The sequence below is a fragment of the Chamaea fasciata genome, unplaced genomic scaffold (assembly GCF_029207755.1).
Source record: "Chamaea fasciata isolate MVZ Bird 193981 ecotype frontalis unplaced genomic scaffold, bChaFas1.0.hap1 SCAF_24, whole genome shotgun sequence".
In the NCBI taxonomy this organism is placed as follows: domain Eukaryota; kingdom Metazoa; phylum Chordata; class Aves; order Passeriformes; family Sylviidae; genus Chamaea; species Chamaea fasciata.
The window spans coordinates 5,471,600-5,494,677 of NW_027094109.1; the positions used below are offsets into that span (position 1 = coordinate 5,471,600).

At 52.5% G+C, this 23,078-nt stretch overlaps 1 protein-coding gene across 1 annotated transcript; it reads right to left on the minus strand.

Moving 5' to 3' along the window:
* Positions 1 to 3,345: 3,345 nt before the first annotated feature.
* ALG9 (ALG9 alpha-1,2-mannosyltransferase) lies at positions 3,346 to 22,745 on the minus strand. The gene is given in 16 exon segments (XM_066203410.1): positions 3,346 to 4,246; positions 7,754 to 7,884; positions 10,353 to 10,482; positions 11,214 to 11,361; positions 12,009 to 12,138; positions 13,878 to 14,032; positions 15,460 to 15,582; positions 19,120 to 19,225; positions 19,340 to 19,427; positions 19,881 to 20,016; positions 20,400 to 20,488; positions 21,281 to 21,351; positions 21,610 to 21,744; positions 22,003 to 22,141; positions 22,563 to 22,688; positions 22,690 to 22,745. Coding segments are annotated over 16 exon segments (1,884 nt in total). The 3' UTR covers positions 3,346 to 4,125.
* Between the last annotated feature and the right edge of the window lie 333 nt (positions 22,746 to 23,078).

The window sequence follows — 23,078 nt, forward strand, 5'->3', positions numbered from 1 at the left end:
AACGCCCGCTGGGGGAAGAACGTTGTGCTGATACCCAACTCCAACCTCCCCTAGCACAGCTCCAGCCCTTCCCTGGCCACAGAGAGCTGCAAAAAAAAAAGCCCAAATTCACCCCTCTTGCCATTCCCAAATTGCCAGCCCTTTCCTGGGAGGGCCCTGTGAGGGGAAAAATCAGATTTTGGGGGCTGGAACACAGCTCTGGATCATCTGACAGGCCCAGCTCAGAGCTGCTGTTGCTGTAAATCATTCATGCAGCACAGGCAGGTCACACCCCAGGTGACATTTCAGCGGCAGCCCCGTTAACCCTGGCACTGTTTGTTGGCGAGCTCCTTGAAATCTCCTCTTCCCCTTTTTGTTGAACCATTTAAAATACCTCCCCGCCTGAAAACCCGCGGAATATACACCCTGCAGCCAAAATCCCAGCGAGTTTTCACGATGTAGAAAAGGAAAATAAAAAGGTCCTGTGGTTTGTTCTCCTGATCTTCACAAGACGGACGAGTCAGACCACCCATTTCTCTCATAAATTACTGCTCCCTCTCACCTCTTTGGGCCCAAAAAAGTGAATCAGGATTGCACCTAACCCTTGCCGACGACTCCCCTCCCCGGGCCTGTCGCTGCTGGGAAGGACAAGCACAGCCCTGCACTCCCCAGCAGCTCCCACAAGTTTTTTTCTTTTGGGCTGCCAGGGATTTAAAACGTTTGTCAGCAAACTCTGCGAGACAGAGCCCAAGTGAGAGGAAGCAATTAATGGTGAGTTTTCCACCCAGAATGGATTATCTGTCAATAAGTGTCAGCTCTCCGGAGAAAACGAGAGCCACAAATAATCCCAATTAAGCCGGGGTTGTCCACTGCAGCGTTGGGGACTCCCCCAGGGACAGAGAGGGAGGGAGGTTCCCCCTCTCCAGCCACGGAAAACCTGCAAAACCACCTGCAACACCTCAAACTGAAGCCCCAGGGATGGCACAGCAGCAGGGCCAGGTCACGGTGGCTGCAGGAGCGAGCACAAGTCAGCGCACAGGGCGCTGCACGCTGCAGCTTCCATCCCGAAATCCCGAGCTCCAAAAGCCCCAGATCCCCACGCCATCCCCGGCACTCCCAGCCCCGGCTCCTCCCGGTTCTCCGGAGCACGGTGCCCTCTCCCGGGAGCCCGAGGAAGAGCTGGAGCAGCGTTTCCCGGCCCGGAGTGGGGCTAAACCCGGCGAGGTCCCCACCAGGGAAGCCCCCAGGGGCTGAAAACCCGCAGCCACCACCGAGCACAGCCGGCAGGGAGCACGGGGATCACAAAACCTGCCCGGATTTGCCACCCTGCTGCCACCGGGGTGGAGGTGTCACCCCCAGGGCTGGAATTTGGGGGGCTGGAAGGATGAGTTCAGGTGGGGAGAAGCTCCAGCAGCAGGACAGGCAGGTTCTGGCCAAGCAGAAATCCCTTTTCCTTGCCAGCTCTGGAGAGGCAGGGAGAAAATCACGGGTATTTATAAGCAAACCTGTCTCTAAGGCAGCAGTTTGCGGAGTCTAATAATAGGGTTTGGGTTTGGTTATGGAGTGATTCAGGCAGAACTGCAGGGAGCTGCTGGGAAAGCTCCTGTCCCCGGAGCAGATTCCCGGGAAGCTGGGAAGGGAAGGAGCCAACAGCCCGGGAATTGCACTCCTGGCTTTCCGACCCCGTGGATTCTCCCAGCTGGAGCCCCTGGGACAAAGCTCCGCGAGGGGCAGGGAAGGGCTGCACCTGCTGCACAGCGTGCCAGGGATGTGGGAAAGCCACCCGACCCCAAAATCAAGGTGAAGCCACGGCTCTGCCGTGCCTGGACCACCGGGCAGGTCCCAAAGCTGACCTGGCAGTGGGAATCCACCCCCAGCCCCACATCCACAGGCCCTGGAGCTGCTTCTTGGCTGACTCAAAGCGCTGGAGCTCCCCCAGGCAGCTCCGAGGGGAGGGTGAAAAACAGGAAAGGTCCAAACAGTCCGGGTCTTTGTGCAAGGGAGAGAACAGGGCTGGGCTGGGCAGCACCTGGACACGCTGTTCTGAGGCTGGTTAATTCCAGGGATCAGCTTTCCCCACCCTGCTCCTCGCTCAGAGCTTTTCCAACCAGCTCATTTCGACACAGAATCGCTCCGTGCTCCCTCCAGGCTGGACAAGGGTTACGTCGGTGCCACTGTGAGACACCAGAGCAGCCCAGAGCAGCCGGGTGGGACTCAGAGGAGCTTCACCCTCCCTGTGAAAAGGTGTTTGCAGCCTGATTCACCTGTCCCGTTCAACCCTCACCCAGTAATTCCCCTCCCCAGCAGGATTCACGGAGCTGCAGGACGCGGAGGGACAGCGCCGCACACCTGCGTTTGCTCCCAGCACGAACACTTGCTGCATTCCCCTGGAAAACACTGATAACTCCTAATTACTGCCAATTATCAGCTCCCAACCACCAGTCCAGACCAGGAATCCAAGTGGAAAGAAAGGTGGAGCAGCACAGTGGTTTCCAGGTCAGGGCTGGGACAGGGACAGGGACAGCAGCAGCATCACAGAGGTGCTGCAGGCACAGCCTGGGCTGCCTCTGGGGCTTGGTCTGATTTCAGCTCAGGGGTCTTCAGCAAGGGAAGAGGCAACAAGCGAGGCCAGAGGATTGGTTTGGATTTAGCAGCAGCAGAGGCCTGTGTGAACCTCGCTGAGGGCAGAGCTGGCTGCAGGGAGATGATGGACACGGACACAGAACCCTGATGTCAGCTCTGCCCGCCCAGACCATGCCCTGAAACCCTCAGAGCTGCACAGCCGGCACCTGGGAAGGTGAGATTTGCATTTCCCCAGGGATGGCAGCACTCAGACACCACCCAAAATCTGAATTTAGAGCCTCGGCTGCTCTGGGAATGGGGTGCAGTGGGATTCTTCCCCGTGGTGGGACCATCCAGGCTCCAGGCAGGGCACTGCTCGGAGCACAACCGTTCAAAACCTGCAGGCATTCAGAACCTCCTCCTGGGCTCCTGAGGTTGATCCCATGAGCCAGCCCAGCCTTGCTGCTCATCCAGCTCCTCCTGCTCTGTGCCAGCAGGATCGGCCTGGATCACACAACCTGGCTGAGACCTGCAGCAACACACGGATCCCCAGAGCTTTTCTGGATCCCAAACACCCCAACCTGCTCCCTGGTCCCCCCTGCTCAGACCAACCCAAGCAGGGTCACACCATGGAGCAGGTGCACAACTTCCCCTCTGCTCCATCCCATCCCATCCCATCCCATCCCATCCCATCCCATCCCATCCCATCCCATCCCCAGAGGATTCCAGGGACTGATATGAGTGAAAGCAGCTCCCTCCACCCAGCTGGTGATGCTGCAAGTTTAAAAATGGAGACATAACAAGCACAGCACAGCTCTGAGGCATGTTGGACCCACGTAACACATCCTGCCTATTCTGGGAGACAGAACTGCCAAAAAAAAATTAAAAAAAAAAAAAATAATCTTTCTCCTCTGTGGATGATTCCAGAATTTTTAAGATGCTGAAGTTCAGAATTCGAAGGATCTTGAAAAAAATCATTATAAATAGCAAACGAACACTCGGCTTCACAGACAGCACAAACACTCTGATCCCATTAAACACATAATTGTCTCAGTTCGGTTTTTTCCTTCCCAAAAGCACAGGTTTATCCCTGGAAATGTCTCCTGGACAGAGCAGCTTTGGCTGTTCCCTCTGTTGGTGCACGATGCTTCATTCCTTGAGATGCAGTGCATTCCAGTCCATTGTCAGTCAGGTGTTTCTCCTTCCTTTCCTCTTGGAAAAGGAAAATTTCTAAGCTTTGTTCCCTGAAAAAAATTCCCTGGGTGAAAGCACTGCTCGAGCAGGTGAGGACAGTGGAGGGGTGGCAGGGGGAGAGACAGAGACAATTTGAGCTGGATTTTCCCAGATTTGCAGCCCGGAGCAGAACCTGGTTTGATTATTCCATTTTTCTCTTGTCTGCAGTGAACCAGAACACGGGGAGCGGCCGGGATAACACATCCAGAGGTGGCTGCTGGATTTTCCAAAGGCTGGAGGCACAGCGGAGGCTCCTCAGGGAATCCTCCCAGCACCATCCTTCACACAGGGAGCTGTCCAAGAGTCCCAGCAGATGCTTTGGGGGGTTTTTTTGCTGGCCCAGGTGTGTTCCTAGCCTCCCATCTTTTTCCTGGCTTGCTTCCTGCGGGATTTCAGGATGGTGTAGTTGGCGTAGCTCGTGTGCTGCTCCGACAGCAGCGGGATGTAGAACGCCCGCAGCAGCCGGGAGGACCTGGAAGAGCAGAAAGGAAAAGGAAATCGCCCTTAAGTGACTTGGAAAAGCCGAAAGGAAAAGAAAATCGCCCTCAAGTGCCCAATTCTCCCCTCGCTGCTGCCACCAGAGCCGGTCTGTGCCATGGGCAGCGGTTGAAGAGCAGCAACCTCGTGCCCACCATCCATTCCCGGCGGGATTGATGGCGAGAGAGGGCAGGGAGGTGCTGAAATTACTGCCAGAAATTTAAATCCCAGATACCGGGATCCAGGGGATCCTGAGGGTCACGCAGCCCTGCGTTTCCCTCCTGGAATCTCTTTTCTCTCCCACCTTTCCGGCTGCCTTTTTCCCCCCCCTCGCCTCTCTGAGAGGCGAAAAGCAGCTTTGACGGGCACCGGCGTTTTGAAGTTGGGCTCCTGAGGCGATCTTCCGTGGAAATACTGAATTTCGAGAGGGCTGGGCAGCTCTAAAACCCGCGCTCCCTCCGTGCCCTTGCCAGCCACAAGCGTAACCCCAGCGACAGGCGGCTTGGAGAAGCAGCAGCAGCACTCAGATTCGGGTCGTTGGGTGGTCAGGGATGGCACACGCTGCTCACTTCAGCTCCCACCTCTGCTGCTCTGGACAGCCAATTCAAAGCCAATTCAAGCAATTATTTATTCTATTTATTTTTTTTTTTTTCAGCAGAAAGACGAATTGTGTTTTGTTCGCTTGCACTGGAGATCTTTTAAAAAAAAAATAACGCAGACGAGAAAAAAACAAAGGCAGGAACTGCCACTGGGAGCTGCAGCTCCCCTGGGGCTCCCGAGGCTCCTGCACAGCCTGGCCGGGCTCAGGCAGCTCCTGCACCCTCCCGGTGCCCTCCCAGCCCAGAGAGAGGGAGCCTTCACCTCCTGTCACCTGCTGTCACCTCCCCCCGTCAGCTCAGCCACCTCAGACAGCAGATGGCACACGGAAGGGGCCGGGTGACAGATGACAGGGAATATATTTAATGTTCTATTTGCATTTGCTGCTAAATTTGTCCCCCAGAGATGGAGCCTTGATCAGCACTCAGCTCCCAGCAGCAAGGCCGTGGTTGCTCCAAGCTGGGTGAGCCATGGGCTCTTGTTTTTCCAGGGTTTTTTTGGGTTCTGCTGCAGGACAGAGCAGCTCCCAGTCACCAGAGGTAGAACCGCAGTGATCCTTGGAGCTAAGCCTGAATTTCAGGAAAAACAACTCAAGAACTGTCCCAGTGGCACCAGAGGAAGCTGGTGTGGGATGGGAGGAAATCCCAAGTGAAGATGTTCCAGTCCCCCATTGCCAAATTCCCAGAATAACGTGGAACGGCAGCATTTGGACACCTGCAGCGGTGACATCCCTCCAGAAGTGCATTTTGTAACCTGGGTTTGGTGACAGCAGAGCTCAGAGAGAGGCAGGAGAAGGGAGAAGAGCAGGAGGAAGCTGAACTCTGCCACAGAAGCGGGTCCCAGTGCCACAGGGATAGGTCCCAGTCATAGTGACAGGTTCCAGTGCCACCTGGACAGGTCTCAGTGCCACCTGGGCAGGTCCAGTGCCACCTGGGCAGGTCCCAGTGCCACCTGGACAGGTCTCAGTGCCACCTGGGCAGGTCCCAATGCCACCTGGGCAGGTCCCAGTGCCACCTGGGCAGGTCCCAATGTCACCTGGACAGGTCCCAATGCCACCTGGGCAGGTCCCAATGTCACCTGGGCAGGTCTCAGTGCCACCTGGGCAGGTCCCAGAGCCTCCCAACCACAAGAAGCTCACGATCAAAGCTCTCTGCAAACCCTTTTAACGTTTGCACTTCCTCTGGGGGCTTAAATTCTGTACCAACACACAGATGTCAGAAGCAATTCAGCTGCTTTAAAAACAAAAACGTGGAAAACAGCTCGAGGAAAACACCACTAAAGGGAACAAGACAGGCTCTTCTCAAAGCAGGGTAATGCTCTGCTCCAGCAAGGTGACCCAATCATTAATTTTGCACTGAGAAATTTCGGGGTTTTTTTGATGGAAAACCCAAGTGTTTGGAGCAAGCAGACAGCTCAGCCCTCAAGAGCTGGGAAATGTGTTCTCCTCAGAGGGGAGTCGTGATATATTCCCCCTTTCCTGTGCCAGATTCGGAGCGCTCAGCCAATATAGAATTAAATGGACCTTGGCAAAGCAGCTTCCTGAGGAGCATAATTAGCTGGTGGCTCGGAGTGCTCTCTAATTCAATTAGCAGCACCATTTATCAGAGCCAGCTGAGATTTACATTTGCACTCGCTGACGTCAACGGGAGACTCGCAGCGAGCCCCAGAAGCCTCCAGTGCAGCAGGGCTGAGCTGAGCTGCTGGGGTCACTCATTTCACTGATTTATTTTCACACAACAAGAGCTGCACTCTGGGCTGAGCCACGGAGGTGCTTGATGGGTTTGGGTTTTCGACCACGGAGCTGCGAACCCGAAACTTCCTCTCGGATCCAAAGATAAAGCAGCCCGAAGAACACACAAACGTGGCTTTAAAGCAGAAGTGCACACTGCAGGGCAAACCCTCTGCACAAGGAGTGCCTTTGATGCCTCGATTGCCTCGTGAATAAAACTCACTGGCCACCTCCTGCTCCCATCCCAAAGGGCTGCCCAAACGGAGCAGCACGTTCTCCTGGAAAACACAGCTCATGGAAAATGCAGCCAAGGAAAGTTGTTTGTGCCAGCGAGCTGGGAACAGCAGAGCTCTCCTGGGAGCTGCTCAAACGTTATTTATCACTCCTCCTCCTGCCCTTCCCAGCCCCAGCCCCTGCAGGGCTCAAGGCAGGAAGCAATCAGGTCTCCCATGGAGAACAGGAGGGCACTGAACTCTGGTTTTCACAGAGGTTTGTCCTGGGCTGCTGCCTTCAGGAGCAGAGCTCTGAAGGCCTAAAGCAGATCCTTGTACAGCCGAGGGCTCCTGTGCTTGCAGGAATGCCCTGATCCCACTCCCTGACAGCCTGGAGGAGAGCAAATCCCAGTCCCTGCTTCCCACAGAGATCCCTGGGCAGACACAGCAGCGAGGTGCTCAGCGAGCAGCTCTGCGGAGCAGATCCCAGCAGGGATCTCTTCCATGGATTTTCTGGTGCCCAACAGAGGTGTGGCCCTGCTGGCTACCTCCTCTCCCTGCCAGCTTTCACAACATTTCTCAGAGCTCACCCCTCTGATGATTTATACCTGTCCTGAATTTGGCTGGGACAAAACAGAGTGACAAGTCTCCTGGGAGGAGGCGACATCCACCCCGTCTCTTTGGAAAGCGACCCCAGAAAACAGGAAGCTTTATAAAGGAATTGTTTATTTCTCTAGAAAAATACTCCTCCTCATCACCCTCCTAGCAGAGCTTCACCCTCTAAAGCCACTTAGGTCATAAATTTTGCAAGCAGGAGTTTGACAAAGGCTCCGCTTTGCTGGAAATTGGATTCCAAGCTGGCATTTGCCCACGGATCTCTCTCCTCCCTGTCCGCTTCTGCAAACAGAAATCACAGCCTGCCATCCTAAACCCCAGCCCTCCCTCTCCAAAGTGCAAATCCTACCTGGAAGCATCAAGGAATGGCTTGTAGGCAATGGTGACCCACTCCTCTCTGTTGGAGGAGTACCTTGGCTCCCGGGGGCTCTCTGTGGCTGTGTCCAAGTCCACCAGGTAGTGGCACTTGGAGATGTCGACCTGCAGGAGGACAGACACGGCTGGGGTTTATTTCCTGGGGGTTCGGCTGTCTGTGCTCACTCACAGCAATGACAAGAGGGGTGAACTCCCAGCAGCAGGACACAGGTAACGTAATTTGAATGTCTCCAAGCAAAGCCTTTGTGGGGGAATCCAGCAGGAGAGCACACCATGAAACCTCCTCCTTCCTGCTGGGATTCCCGTGCCTCCTCCCTGCCTCACTCCCTCAAACCCTTCCTTGAGGGATTTCAGCTCACTCTCCCACAAAATTTTACTGCCAACTTCCTTGGCCACGCTTGAGATCCCTTTCCCGAAGCACCTTTGGGGTTTAATGTAACAATTGAGGCTGGAAACAATTTAATTAGGCGGAGAGCAGATGGCTCCGTGGCATCACAACTGAGAGGCAAATGAAATTACACCACAGGAAACGCAGCTGAGGATGCTGAATCCACTCCTTGCTCTGTGTGAGAGGAACGTTCCAGGCCCTGGGAGAGGTTCTGGCTCATTAGCAGGAGGACTCCCAGACCACTAACCAAGTTTTTCTGGAAGTGATGTGGAATCATTCAGGGAAAGACAAGCTGCTGCCTCAAGGATCTCACTTGTCTCATCCTAAACGCTGCCCTAAAAGGGCTGGGACTTGAATTCCAGGTGCAAGCCAGGCTCCCCTTGTGTTTTCACAAGTTACAGTGAAGCCAAGGGTAATATTCCGCCTGCCCTGAGGGCCAACACAGCCCCTCTGCAATGATCTGGGGATTTACACAAGGCTTGGGTGATGCACAGACCTTGAAACGAAAGGAAGGAATGAGTCTTAGCGAACAAAGCTGAGAGGGATTTCTGAATTACATCCTCTCCTCCTCTGTTCCCCTTTCCTTTTCCTCCTCCCACTCCTTCTTTATTTGATGCCACTGCTCTGCCAAGTGGAGGAGAGCTAAGCTGGATCCCATCCTGCCTGACAGGAGAGGGAAGAGCCTAGAGCTGGAGCTCAGGGCACATCTGCTGCCGCCACCATGGGGTCTGGATGGTGCTAGAAGTGAAGAGAAAAAAAAAAAACCCCAGAATGGTGCTGAAAGTGCTTAAAAACCCCTTTCTCTGAAGGCAGCTGCTGTTAACAGCTTTCAGACCTAATCTGCTGGTCCTGCTTGGATGTATCTGGGTAAGAAATAACATTCCTTATCTCTTCTTTAGCACTTTCAGGGACAAATGCACCGCCCCAGCCGGGCAAGTGCAGGTAAGTGCTGCTCAATGTGATTAGGGGAAGAGAGATTGCAAAACAAGATCGAATCACTCTCTCCCCAGTGTCTCATAGCAACGGGAACACTGAGGATCCCTCTTCCATTCCCAAGCAGAGCAGTAATAGATACTCACACCTGAAACAGTTGAGATCTACAGGCATTGATTGGTTCTACCCATGGCTCAGATAATCCTCCTGAAGCGTTTGTTTTCTGCCCTTTAAATGACCAACAGCCTCAGGATATTTAGATTTATCCCCTCTCATGGTCCTGTCTGGTTCTTGCTAATTATTCTTCTGCTTTTTTAAAACCTGAATATGCTTGTACTCACTAAATCTGGGGGAAGATCTTGATCTCTTGGTGCGATTAGCAGGACAAAAGTCAGAGTTTTAAGCCCCTGTTTAATTTCTGATTTCTGAACTCCTCGACCCTTGAGCTTCCCTGAGAAACACCAAAGTTGTGGGGTGACATGAAGGAACAGGCACGAAACAAAAAGTGTGTTTTGCTCTATTAGTCACAGGCTGTGGAGCAGCCAGCTGTCTGTGCTAAAAATAAGCCCCAGTTAAAGATTTCATAAATTAAATGCACGGCAGCAGACAGCTCCTCTCAGGTGGGAACACGCCTCCTTCCCATTTCCAGTAACTGCATAATGAGCCTCAAAATAGGAGTTTTAACCCAGAAGACTGCCAGGATTTAACCTGTTAGTAATTTTAAACCTGCTAGCTAGCAATGATTTTAAAACATTCCCGTTTGTGCACTGGTTTTTGTTTAGTTGAACCAGGAAATAAATCAAGGATACCAATACACATTATCTTAGCAGATTTCCACTAATGCAATTAAGTTCCTCCTCGGTTGAAAATATGATGAATAGTTTTATTTTTAAACAGAAATAAAAGAGGAAAATTTCAACTCCTGCTCAGTGACAAATATTTTCTGTGGGGGACTTCAAATTACTCATTCCTGGGATCACATGAGCACACTACACTAAACCCAAAACTGCAATAATTGGGAGTTCTTACTTCTGCTGCTTCTTTTATTATCATTATGACTTCAAACTGGAGATAAAAGGCAAACAGAAACTGGCAAAAAAAACAGCCTGGGGAGATTTCCAAGTGCTGCAGAGGGACCATTTTTGGTTTGGAGCTCCCCAGGAAACAGAAATGGGGAGATCCACTCAGAGGCATTGCATTAATTTAAATTTAAATTAAAAAAAGAGAAAAACAAGCAGGAATAAATCCTCACATATCGAGATGGCTCCTCCTTGTTCTGGTCATTCATGTCCGTGGGAATGATCCTCGTGGCCATGGGCCCCTTGGCAAAGGGTTTGGGCAGCTGGCCCCGGAATTCTGACAGGATGAACTGGAGCTGCCAGCTGCAGAGAACAGGGAGAACATTTTGTGTGGACAGCACCAAAACCAGAACCAAGGAGGTCAGTCCCAGGGTGGGAAGGTACAGCACGGATTCCCAGGAACTTGTGGCCAATGCGCCAACCAAAAACCTTCCGAATCCTTCATCTGGACGCTTCAACACTGTTTGTGACACTGCTGGTGACAGCAGAGACCCAAGGTCCTCAGGGCTCCCCACATCCATTATTATGCCCCTCATTATTGTCATTCCTTAAGCTTCAGCTCTCGTATCTGCAGATTCCGTGCTCAGGGGTGCAGTTCTGAGCCTCATATTAAGTGTCACTCAGCTCTGCACAGAGCAGGGACACAAATCCTTTCCCTGCTGCACAGCAAGGACAACGTTCAGGCCCAGCAGCACAAACAAGGCTGGGCTGAAGAGAGGAACAGGGATGGGACCTCACAGCCTGCAGCTGGAATCGGACAATGAAACCCCAATGTGCAAATGGACCCAAACTGATAAAAATGTAAGATATCGTGACCGGCCAGCCATTTTGTGACCGTTTTGTGCCCATTTTGGGTCCACCTTGGGTGTAGCCCTGGCCAGGCTCTTGTCCTGCCCTTAAAGGCCTTTCAACAAATCCCTACTTTATTCTCCAGCTCTGCCCACTCTCTGTTCCAGCTCAGCCTTCCCAAGGCACCAGCTGTGCCCCTCGTTATCCCCCTCACCAAAGTGCACCTTTCCCATGGAAACACTCACTTGTCTGGCAGCAGGAAGCTGCTGGGGAACCTGTGCCACTCCTTCCCCACACAGACATTGACTGGCCTCCCCTCGGGCACCGTGTGGATCCCGGGGTCAGTGGCAATCCTGTGGAATTCCGGGTACAGGTCCAGGGGCCCATGGTAGCCTGTGGGAAGTAGAAAATCCTAATTAAGGTTAAAGTAAGAGGGGTGCTTAACGAAAGCCAGCACAAATTGTGTCATGGAGAAGTTTTTAACTGATAACTCAGGGAATAAATGAATTGGTCTATGCCAAGAAGTGGTTGGATTTAAAGCTTCCCCTCTTTCCCTTGGTGCCCCTACCAATTCTATTCACATTCCCCCTGTCCTGGCTGTCCATGGCCACCAAAACCCCAAAAAATACTGCTGAGGTGGGCAGGCTCTGATCCCAGGAATGTCCAACCCCTCTCCATTCAGGACTCATGCACCTAATTCCAGTTTTACACAGGAAAACGCTCTTCCAAGTGGGATTATCTCTTGGAAAGCTGAAGCATCTGCTTTAATACCAGCCAGGTTTTACATCGGTGGAGTTGCACTGGTGGAAGGCGAAGAGGATTTTTAAGTGATGTAATCCTGGTGCTCCATTCACACGCACACATATGGACGAATGTTTAATTAATAACTAATTAATGGCGACCATCAGAACTCATCCCTTCCCCTGCAGCAGCAACACCCAAACTCCTCGAGCTTGCTGATTTCTGCAGGTGAGGCAGCACAACTTCTGCAGGCCCTGAGCCCAGGGGGAGAGCAGAGGGCAAGAAAGTGAAATACCAACCTTTGAATAAGGCAACGGAGCGTGACAGTGACAAAAGGCCAAAGAGGAGGACAGTCCCCAGGGCCAGCCAGTTGGAGGACACTGTGTAGTGTTCCAGGCGGTAGCGCTGGAAGATGAAGTGGTAACATTTCTCAGGGAAGAGATTAAAAAAAAAGAGAGAGAGACAATATCAAGTTACTCCAGCTCTGACCTGTTCAGCAAAACTCTCATTTTTCACAACAATTCTCATTTTTCACAACAATTCCTGTTTTTCACAACAATTCCTGTTTTTCACAACAATTCTCGTTTTTCACAATTCTCGTTTTTCACAATTCTCGTTCTTCACAATTCTCGTTCTTCACAATTCTCGTTCTTCACAAAGGCCTGACAACAGTGCGTCCCCCACCAGATCTTTGGGAGTTTTTTTTAATTCAGAGCCACAAAAATGCACAGCAGCTCGTAGGGTTTAGTCACACTGAAGCGATAATTTGGGGTATTTCAAGAAGTTTTCAGCTCTTTGACCCAGGAAGGCCTCTGGGCCTGCAGTGCTCTCTCAGGGGCTGCAGGTTGGTTGTCCCCAGGTGAACCAGGGGCAAGGGTCCCTTCCACAGCTCTGCGGGAGTCCCCTGCACAAACTCACCCGATTTTTTCCATGCTGGACTGAATTCCTGCCTAACACAAAGCTCCATGACCCAGATTTCCAGAGTGACCTCTGCTTGTTTACCCTGCCTGCACAAACCACAGCTTGGAAGTGGATAAAAGAGCACAGAGCACATTCTGCATCCACCTCTGGTCACTCTGATAAAAGAAAAGCACTTTAGTTTTCGGTGGGGTTTTTTTTCCCAATTAAAAAGCCTTTCTGGGAATAGCCAGGAGGAAATACATCCAGTCCTTGGCCTGGCCCCTCCCTGCTGGTCTGCAGGAGTGGTTGCTCACTCCCTACCCTCACTGGTTTCTGTTTCTCTTGTCCTGTTTGCATTTTTTCTCCTAACAGCCAAACAAATCCACGTGGTTTGGAGGGGGAGAGTGACAAGCTTGTCCCGCTGGTTCCAGATCCTCAGCTGGATGCTCCACACTGGCCAAAATGTCATCAAACATCGGTAAAATATGCAAGAAATGCACAGGAAACTTTCCTGAAGGCGTATTTAAAATAAAAATAAATGAACGTTGCTCTGTGAGGTTCTGAGAGCACAGAGGAGTTCTGTTCAGAGCCATAAAATTGGAATTGACATTCCAGAGGTGGATCCTGCGTGGAGGCAAGGACTGGAACTCATCTGGGAGTGAATGGAGATGCAGAGTGAGAGCAGCACTGAGCAAGGCAAGGATGAGGGACTGAGGGGTGGGCAGGAATTCCAGCAGTGGACAGAGCAGGAACAGCAGGGTGAGGCCAAAGAGCTGGAACAGGCTCCAGCAGGGACTCCTGGCTGCATTCCTGAGCCTTTTTAACAGCACATGAATAATTCTGAGCTTTGGGAAGGTTTATACCAGTCTGTGTTAGTGCTTTGCTCTGTGAAGTGTTTCAAGTGATGTTTACTAAACATCCAGCTTTTGGCTCTTCCAAACGTTCAGTGCAACTTCCCAACATTTAAACGAGATCCCTCTGCCTTTTTTTCAGCCCAGTGAGGGATTCCTTCTAAAAAAAAACCAAATCAAAATGCGTTTCCTACACAGCCACGCTCCTGGCCCTTAACGCTGGGCAGCCAGGGAGGCACAATTCCATCAGCAGGTCACTGAACCCGCAGGGAATCTCCTGGATTTTGTGTGGCGTTGGGCACTACAGCATCACAAGCCCAGGAATTCCCACCTGGGGTTGGAGAACAGCTCAAAGCCACCATGAAGGAACGGCTGGGAAATATCCTCGGCTATCTATTAAAAACCACCGGAATTTACCTGAAGAGCAGAGAGAGCCACAGCACCGGAGAGGCAGATGAGGGGGTAGATGGGGAAGAGAAATCTCTCCTCTTTGTGGGGCTGGCTGAAGAAAATCAGCATCCAGATGTACATGGGGGCCAGGGTCAGCCAGTAGGGACGGCCCAGATTCTGAACTGGAAGACACAAAACCTCAGCCAAGGAGAAATGCAAGAATTCCTGCTCCTGCACAACCCACCCACAGCCCCCTGTGGAGACCCAAACACACCCTGTCCTGAGCACCCCTGCTGCCAAAACCCAGGTAACAGCACCCCAACAGCCAGCGGGGCATTCTCCTCACAGGATTCCTGCAGATTCCCACCACGCTGACAACTCCAACAGCCTCGGGAAAGACCAAAAGCAGAAAAGAAGCGTTACTGGCTCCAAGACCCGGACACAAACCCCACCAGGAGCTGCCAGGTGTGAGCAGGAGCGCTGGGTTTGCTGCTGGGCATTGCGCTCACCAAGATCAGGACAGGGATCTCCCCTCTGTGCTGGATTCACCCTCCCAAACGCTTGTTTCGAGCCCCAAGTTTGCTCAACCCTCATTTCATTGCCTCGTCACAGAAATAACACCAGGAGAGGTCTCCGAGGCGCCTTGTGCCGAACAGAGGAAACAAACCGATTCAAAAATAACAACAATTACCCTGGATTTCAGCTCTGCGCTGCCCGACGATTTTCAGTCCCTCTCCTACCCCCTCGCTGCTCCCAGCAGCGGAGTTAAGCAATTAAGCCAACGGCGTTTCGCAGACAATAAGAACAAAGCACTTGGCAGAGTGCGAGAACACCAAGTGAACAGCAGGAAATCTCGCCTTTACAGCAGCTCCTACTGAGCTTTTACTGCGTTCTGAGGGTTTGTCACTCACAGCCGAGCAGCAGATAGAAGCCAACACCCCTTAGCATACATTTTCATCGAGGATTGTGTTACTGTTTGCTGTATTCAGTAAAAAAAAACCAGACAGAGAGCAAAGCACTGACTGGAGTGATGAATGTGGAGGCTGCTGCTGACCCTTGATGAATTTCCCCGAGGAAAACAGCAGAGAGGAATTTACACTTCCCCTCTGGAGTCACTTACAAGTGTCATGTGCTCAAGCTGATGTCATTTTATTCAAGAAAAAGCCCAGTGTGAAGCAGGGAATATTCTGGTTCCTCCTTTTATTTATTTTCTTTTTTAACTCTCAGTATATCCACACCCATGGGGACGCTTCCCTGGCAGCCTGAAAAATCCACAGGGCACAGAACAAATCCAGCCTCAAACCCCAAAGGTTTCCACCCATTTCAGACAAGATGGGAACAGCACCAGGCCCAGCTTCTTCCCCCTTCAGGATTATTGACTGGGCCATTCCTGCTGCATTAAATGTCAGAATGAAGCTTAGCAACCACACACCTTGCTTTTTTAAACACATTTGTCCTCCCGAGGTGGAGGCAAGGAACAATCCTGAATGCTGACAAGCTCCAGGAAGTTTCCTGGGTGCTCCAAAGGCTTTCAGTGCTCCCAGTTTCAATCCCAGGAAAGAAAAGCTGCTCTTTGGCAGGCAAACTCTGCCAGCTGCCCCGCACTCACCACGGAATTTCTGCAGCAGGCACTCCATCAGACAGGTCAGAGGCAGCACGAGCAGGGCCAGCACAAAAACCACGTTAAAATTCAGAAAGCCATTGATGAAATAAAAGTACCAGGGCTCTGTACCTAAGGGGTGAGAAAAAGAGGTTTGAAACACGAGCAGGAATGGGCGGAACAGCAGCTTTGGCCCTCCTTTGCCTGACACAGCCCACCAGAGTGTCTCACACTCCCACCTGCCCAAGAAACCTCATTGTCTTCCTGCTCAGAAATTACTTTTCTCCTTTTTTTTTCACTGGGGGTGAAAACCAGTCAGTTTGATATCTGCTGCTCATGAAGCAATCCAACAGGCAGCAGAATTCTGTGACACAGGGCTCACCCTCATTCTGGACAGCAAGGAAGCAGAGGTGGAAACTTGTAAAACTGGGAAACTCGACCCCAAATTCATTGTCTCTCTCTAACTGCAGAGGAGCAGCACAAAAGCACACAATGCCTCGTAGTTCTGGAGGGAGGATGCTCGCTGGGGCTTGGCAGGAGCAGAAAATGTACCAAGAAGGATGAGGAAGGAAAGGAGTTTGTATTCCCACCTCACCCCGACAAAAGACTCTGCCACTCAGTGCTGGGTTTGGCCCCTCCTTAGACTCAGCACTATTTAAATGTCCCAAATTCAGCCTGTTCTGACACAAACAGGAGCCAGGCAGCTCTGCCTCCACACTCGGGAACTGGCTGCAAGCTCTGCAGGATGTAAACTGAAAGAAAACTCCAGTCCAACTGTCATTTATTTAGACTCTTAATTCAGGATGCTTAAAGCCCTTAACAATGAGGAATGCCAGCTCCTCTCCACACATTTCCCACTCTCTCAGTGTGATTAGCTCAATCAGCCAGTAAATGACACGCGGGGGCTTTAATCACTGCACTGTTGTGACATGTGTCACATGCCACAGCAATTTCCTGCAATCAGAGCCACTTAAATTGGGTCCGTGTTGAAATTAATCAGACAACTGAATAGCAGCAAGGAAAACCCGAAACCTCTGCAGCTCCTACAGCTAAAAAAAAATAAAATAAAATAAAAAAGGGGAGAAGCTGCAGTGGGAATGTCACAAACAAGGCACTGGAGTCACTGCTTGGCCAAGCAGCTTGGGTTTACAGAGGAAACCCCGAGTTATTAACACTGAAGGCAAACAGCAATCCTATAAATAAGTTCTCAGTCTTTAAAGGATCATTCCAGGGCCCATCCTGTCACCTTTCTGGCTGCCACGGAAAGCAAAGGAAATCCACCCTGAATTCACCTCTCCCTGGTTTCTGGTTTGGCAGCCCGGGGGTCAGGAGTGAAGGACACTTGATGAAACACAACTCCTCCACAATCCAAATGCAGCCCAGATAACGCTGCTAATAAACAGATCAGCCGCTCTGAGGCACAGCTTGAACACAGAAAAGGCTGCTCGCTCACTTTTTTTTTTTTTTTTTTTTGCAGTGTGACTGAATTGCCCATTAAAAAAAAAAAAAAGGCACTGGAGCCTCCTCTCCTTCTCCAATGAGGGATTTTCTTCTCTGTGAGAGGATAAAAAAAATAAAAAGGGAAAAAAAAAAGGAGAAGAGAACAGTGCACAGCAGGCAAAAAGCACCGGGCTGGCTCACTGGTGACGCAGGCATTCAGAGGCACTCAGGCTCAAAGGCTCCCAGGGAAAAAGGGGATTTTTTTATTCCTGTTATTCACAGGGCTCAAGGTGAACTGAGACAGAAGTGCAGCCTCAAAAAGGAATGACCCTGCTGCATGTGAGAAGTCCTGGGCCAGAACAGGAGAGCTGCTCTCCATGCTCAGGTTAATGGGAACATGCCCCCAGAGCAGGAGAGGAGATGGAGCTTCCTGCAAGGATCCACACCCCAGAGCCGGGCAGGTGTGGGGTACAGGACACAGACTGGGGAAAGCCGTGGGGAAGGAACAGCCAGGCAGCTCCTGGCACGGTGGTCCCACGGGGGAAAGCAGCTGGAAGCACTGTCAGACCCTAAATGAGAAAATGCTTTGAACTCTGAGGCCTGGGAATGGCTCTGGGAGCAATTCTAGAACTCAAACTCGGGAGTGAATCCAGTTTAGCTGCACCTTGAGCACAGGAATGGTGAGGGCAGCTCAGGCCAGAGCAGGGGAGCTGTAGAAGAGGTTTCAGATCAGGAGCCCCACCCTGGGCTGCAGGCTGAGTGCAGGACCTGCAGCTGGCAGGCAGTAACTAAGTGCAATAACTTGGTCGTGAATCACAGCCCCCGTTCTGATTCAGCGCTGCTACAATGAACACTCTGCTCGCTGCACTGCATTTATCCTCGCTCTGTTCAAGCACCAGGGCCCCACGGAGAAAAGTGTCACGCGAACAGCTCCAGCAACCTTCCACTCAAGCTGAATAAAGCTCCCCAAAGCGGGCCAAAACTTTGGCCACAAATTATGACTCCTTAGAATATAAAGAGACAAAAAGCATCCCAAAGCCTCAGAATCAGGGATAAACCCTCAGCAGCTATTTTCCCCTGGCTGTAGAAACCTAATCGCTCCAGGGAAATATTAACTGCACAGAGAATATTTATGTAGAGGGAGTGTATTGCTAAAGACAGAAAGAAAAAAAAAAAATGAATTGAACTTTGTCTCCAAAATACTGCAGTGCTTACACTGGAGATGATCTGGGCTGGTGCCTCTGCCCCCATCATGTGAACGTTGGGAAATCCCAGCTCCCAGAGCCAAGAGGGATTGTTCAGCCTTTCATCTCCCCTGGCACTGTTATTTTTCCCCCAGTGTTTTGAAGCTCTCTAAACACACAGCGTTGTCCCGGCCACGCTGCATTGAAGAGCAATCCCAGGCAGGCTCTTTCACTGGCCTGAGGATGTTGTGTGAATGTCACTGTGAATAAAACTCTTCAGGACAGACTGCTCCCTGGAGGCTTCTGGAAACAACTCATGCACCAGTGTGGAAAAGGTCAGGCACAAACCCCTGCCAAAACCTATCAGAGGCAGAGCCTGGGGTTTACTTAGAGAAAACTCCCAACTCCACGCTCCAGAGCCTTCCTGCAGAGGCCAAGAGCAGCTGCTGTCCTGCTGTGCCACAGCACAAGTGACAAATCACCACTCAGCACCACCCAAAGCAGCCCCTCGGCTGAGGCAGCTGCCAGAGAAAGCCTTGCCGCTGCTCACCACTGCTGAATCCCTCCTGGAGCAGCTCCTCTGGCCCCAAACAGAGCACCGAGGTGGTGCAGGGATCCTGTGGTCCCTGCCAGCCCTTCCAGAAATTGATTTCCTGCTGTTCAGCTCTAGAAACGTAGGATAGGGATAGAAAGAAGCATGGATTGTGCGCCGTTCCTCACTTTCCCGAAGTTCTGCAGCCTGACTGTGAGGAGGAGCAGCCGGGAACAAGAATCAGGCTGACAAACACACGCAGGCCACTTGTGCACACAGTGAGACATCTCCTGGCAGTTTTAGGGGAACGGAAAATGAACAAAAGCAGCACAAGTCCCAGCGTGGAGAAGCCGGGCAGTGCAGTCATTGCCAGCTCGACAGAGACATCCCGTGTCCAGAAGCAGCAGCTGCAGCTTTTGGAGCTGGCAAATCTGCTTTGGCTTTGGGATACGTCAGGAAAAGCACTGCGGGAAAACCTCGGGCTCCCTCCCGGGCCTGTTGTCCCACACTCACCATAAAGATCAGGGCCGTGGGGGGTGAAGACATTGTACAGAACGATGTTGAGAGGTGCCACCACCAGCTTCCCGTAGTAATAGCTGTCCACCACCACCAAGGGCACCTGGAAAAAGGCAGAACTTAGTCCAAGTGGCAGCAGCTCCAGCTGATTTTCCTTCAAGGAACTCATCCCTTCCACTGCCATCCATTCCCTCTCGGTGCTGGCGCAGGCACTCACCAGAAACAGGATCAAGGACACCACACACCAGTTCAGGAAACTCTTCCACCTCTTCTTCAGGATCAACAAGTCAAAGGCAATGGGAAGCCTGAAAGAGAGACCAGCTGTCAGCTGGAGACCTTGAGAAGCCCCACTGCAGGTTCTGGTGCATTAAATGCATTGGTGCATTGCCCCTTCAAAGCAAGAGAAGGAACCACCACCTCACTGGCCTCTGCTTCAATTCTAGATTTATTTATGAGCTCAGGTTTTACTCATATCAATGCCAGGAAATCTTCCCAACCTAAGTTGTTCAAAGGCCAGGAAGCCTGGTCCTGGGCCTAGCAATGATCCTGGACTAAGGGAACGGAGCTGGGAAGGGTCTGGAGCCCCAGGAGAGGCTGAGAGAGCTGGGAAAGGGGCTCAGCCTGGAGAAAAGGAGGCTCGGGGGGCACCGTGTGGCTCTGCACAGCTCCCTGCTCAGTCCCTGCTGGGTTTCTCCTCCACCCCATTCTCCCCAGGCAGGTGAAAACCACCTGAGAAAGGGCAAGAAACCCCTCCTTACCCCAGGGCTGCGCTGAAGGGCCAGCCCAGCAGGGCTCCAGCAGCCACCCCCAGCACCGCCACCGAGGTCCTGTCCATGTACCAGCCCGTCATGGCCACCACCGTGGTGTACATGCAGAAACTGCTGGGCAGGAAAGCTGAAATGCAAACGGGATGAAGATGAGAGGTCAGCACAGCCTCCCCACACTGCACCCAACACCTGCAGCAAGTGTTGGATAGTGGCTGGGTAAACGGGTACAGCCACGGCACGCAAAGGTGAATTGCCAAAATACCAGCCTCCTTCCTCAGAGCTAAAGATCCCCAAGGAAGGCAGGCCAAGAGCCTGGTTAAAAGGCACAGCAATATTAAAAACCAGGAGGCAGCACCAGGAACAGGCCTGGGAATTGCAGCACAGAGAACAAAATTCAGACCAAGGCTTATTCTGTCGTGAGAAGACAACAAAGAGCACCCCAGAGATGTGATTTTCTCCTCTCTGGAGCCGTTTTTGGCCACTGTTAGTGGCGGTGCCAAGCCAACTCACCTGCGGAAGCACAGAACATCCCCGTGCTGAGCACCAGGAAGGCCAGCATCAGCCTGCTCACGTGCAGCCCAAACTTCTTGCACACAGCCCTGGGGAAGCGGCAGAGAAACAGGTATAACAAAATAACCTCAGGGGGGAAAAAAAAATCAGCAGCACCCGAGGCATGCAGAACCACAAACAACCCGTGGAGCAGCCTGAGAGCTCTGAGGTGGGGGACTCCCTCAGATTTCAGACTCAGGATTTCAGACCCTGAGTGACACCAGCGCAAAATTTCCCTGGCTTCTCCCAGCTGTGCAAATTTCAGGAGCTTGTGGCTGCACTGCTGCACACATCAATCCACCTGTGACCCCCACCCCTCACAAAACCCCGTCATGCAAAAACAAAGCCACAGCTCATCTCCTTAAACCAGAGCGCTGACAGACAAAAAAAAAAAAAAAGTCATGCAAGGTAGTGGTTTGAAAATCAGGCAGCAGGTAAAAATAAAATAAAACTCCGGTTTAGACAAGATAATTGCATGTTAGGGCTACTGATTTTAGTGGATGTAAACAGCACTTGGCAGAGAGATTACAGACAGCAGCAATCAATGTGTTCCAGTCAAATTCACTGTGATAAGCAAACACAGCACTCCCACCCTGCTTGCTGCCAGCACTGAGAAAACGAGTGGAGTCAACAAAACGCTGGAGTAGAGGTGTGGGTGGCAGATCTGGGAGTACAATTTTGTCCTAATTGTGGCGTTCTGACCAACATCTCATTGAATTTATCACGAGAACGTGTGTTTTCTCATCCACACAGGAGCCTCAAAGCCTGTTTCCCGCGGCAGGAACTGGGTATGTCACTCACACTGCTCCCAAACAACTCCTGCACACAGATCTGACACTCACTTGTAGAAGTAGAGTTCACAAATGCAGCTCAGGAAGGCCAGGAAGCATCGCAGGAAATAGAAGATGAGAACCTAGCAGACACAGCCAGAGTCTGAATGAGGCACAGGGACACAAAACGGGTTTGTAAAACATCAGGGGAAACCCACGAACCCTGGGAAATCCACAAACCCTGGGAAACCCTTACAGGGAGGTCGGTGTTTGTCAACAAACCAGTGTTTTATCAACATAATAACGTTTCTAAACATTACAAAGTCAATTTCCGCAGCAAACAGGGCGGCTGTTTCCCACGCGCTAAAGGCACATTCCCTCCTCACAAAAGCACGGTTTACCTTGTTGGTTTGCAGAACCCTGGCATGGAACCAGGCTGGCAAGGCGTGGAGCCACAGGTAAGCATAGGAGCGGATGGCGTAGGCTGGAGAGTACTCCCACGTCTGAAACCCCTTCCCATAAATGAGGTAGTGTGTCTACAACAGAGAGCAAGTAAATAAATTAACACGCAGCACGCAGAGCAGAGAGTTTTCCACTCCCCCACCTCTGAATCCCAGAGGAAAAAAAAAAAAAATCCCACTGAAACAGAGGGATCAGCACAAGGTTCTAAATAATAAATCTGCATTTGCACAAGCCCACTGGAAATTGAATCAGAGATCACAAGGTCCTAAATAAATGGGTTTGTGCACAGGCCAGGTAGAAATTCCCGATCCCAAGGGCAGGAAGGGACTCACCGGTTCCCAGTAGTTGAAGGTCTCGTCACAATCCGAGATGTTGCTCAGCAGAGCCGCACAGAACCTGGCCGAGATGAGACACTTGAAAGCTGTTGATCCTTCAGGGGCCCAGACGTGCCCTGCTTTGCTCCCGGATGATCTAATCCAAAGGGTGGGAAGGGGTGGGGGGGGGAAATAAAAAATTAAAAAATAGAAAAATGCAGCAGGAAGACTCAGCAACGAGATCAAGGCTCACGAGGTGATGACAGCGAGCCGAGCGTGGCACTGGGGCGGGGAGGGGACGGCGGCCCCTCACAAGGAAAAACCATCTCGGGGCTGGACCCCCGCCCTGCCGCAGCCCCCCAGCACCGCCGGAGCGGCTCCGGCATCATCCCACAGCCCCGAACGCCCGCGGAAACCCCGGCAGCCCCGGCAGCCCCGGCAGCCCCGGCAGCCCCGGCAGCCCCGGGAGCCCCGGCAGCCCCGGCAGCCCCGGGAGCCCCGGCAGCCCCGGCAGCCGCGGTAGTCTCGGTAGCCCCGGTAGCCCCGGCAGCCCCCGCTCCGTCGCCGGCGGCACGCACTCGTTCCTGGGCTCCTCGCCGCCCGCGGGCTCCGGCCGCCGCCCCGCCGCGTCCCCGCCGCCCGCCCGCGGCCGCTGCCGGGCCCCCTTGGCGGCCATGGCGGGTACGGGCAGGCGGCGCCCGCCGGCGGCCGCGGCCCGGCCCGAGCAGCTGCGGGAGCGCGGCCGAAGCCGCCGCCGCCATCACGGGTGTGGGCAGCGCGCTCCCCGCGGGCGGGAGCGCCACGGCGACGGGGACGGGGATGGACAGAGGGACAGGGACCGACACAGGGACAGGGAGAGCGCTGCCCTGCGCAGCCGGGTCCATCACCCACCCGGGTCCATCACCCACCCGTGTCCATCACTCACCTGTGTCCATCACCCACCTGTGTCCATCACTCACCCGTGTCCATCACCCACCCGTGTCCATCATTTACCCATGTCCATCACCCACCCAGGGCCATCACCCACCCGGGTCCCAGCCCCGTATACTCCTGTCCATCATCCACCCGTGTCCATCACCCACCCGTATCCATCA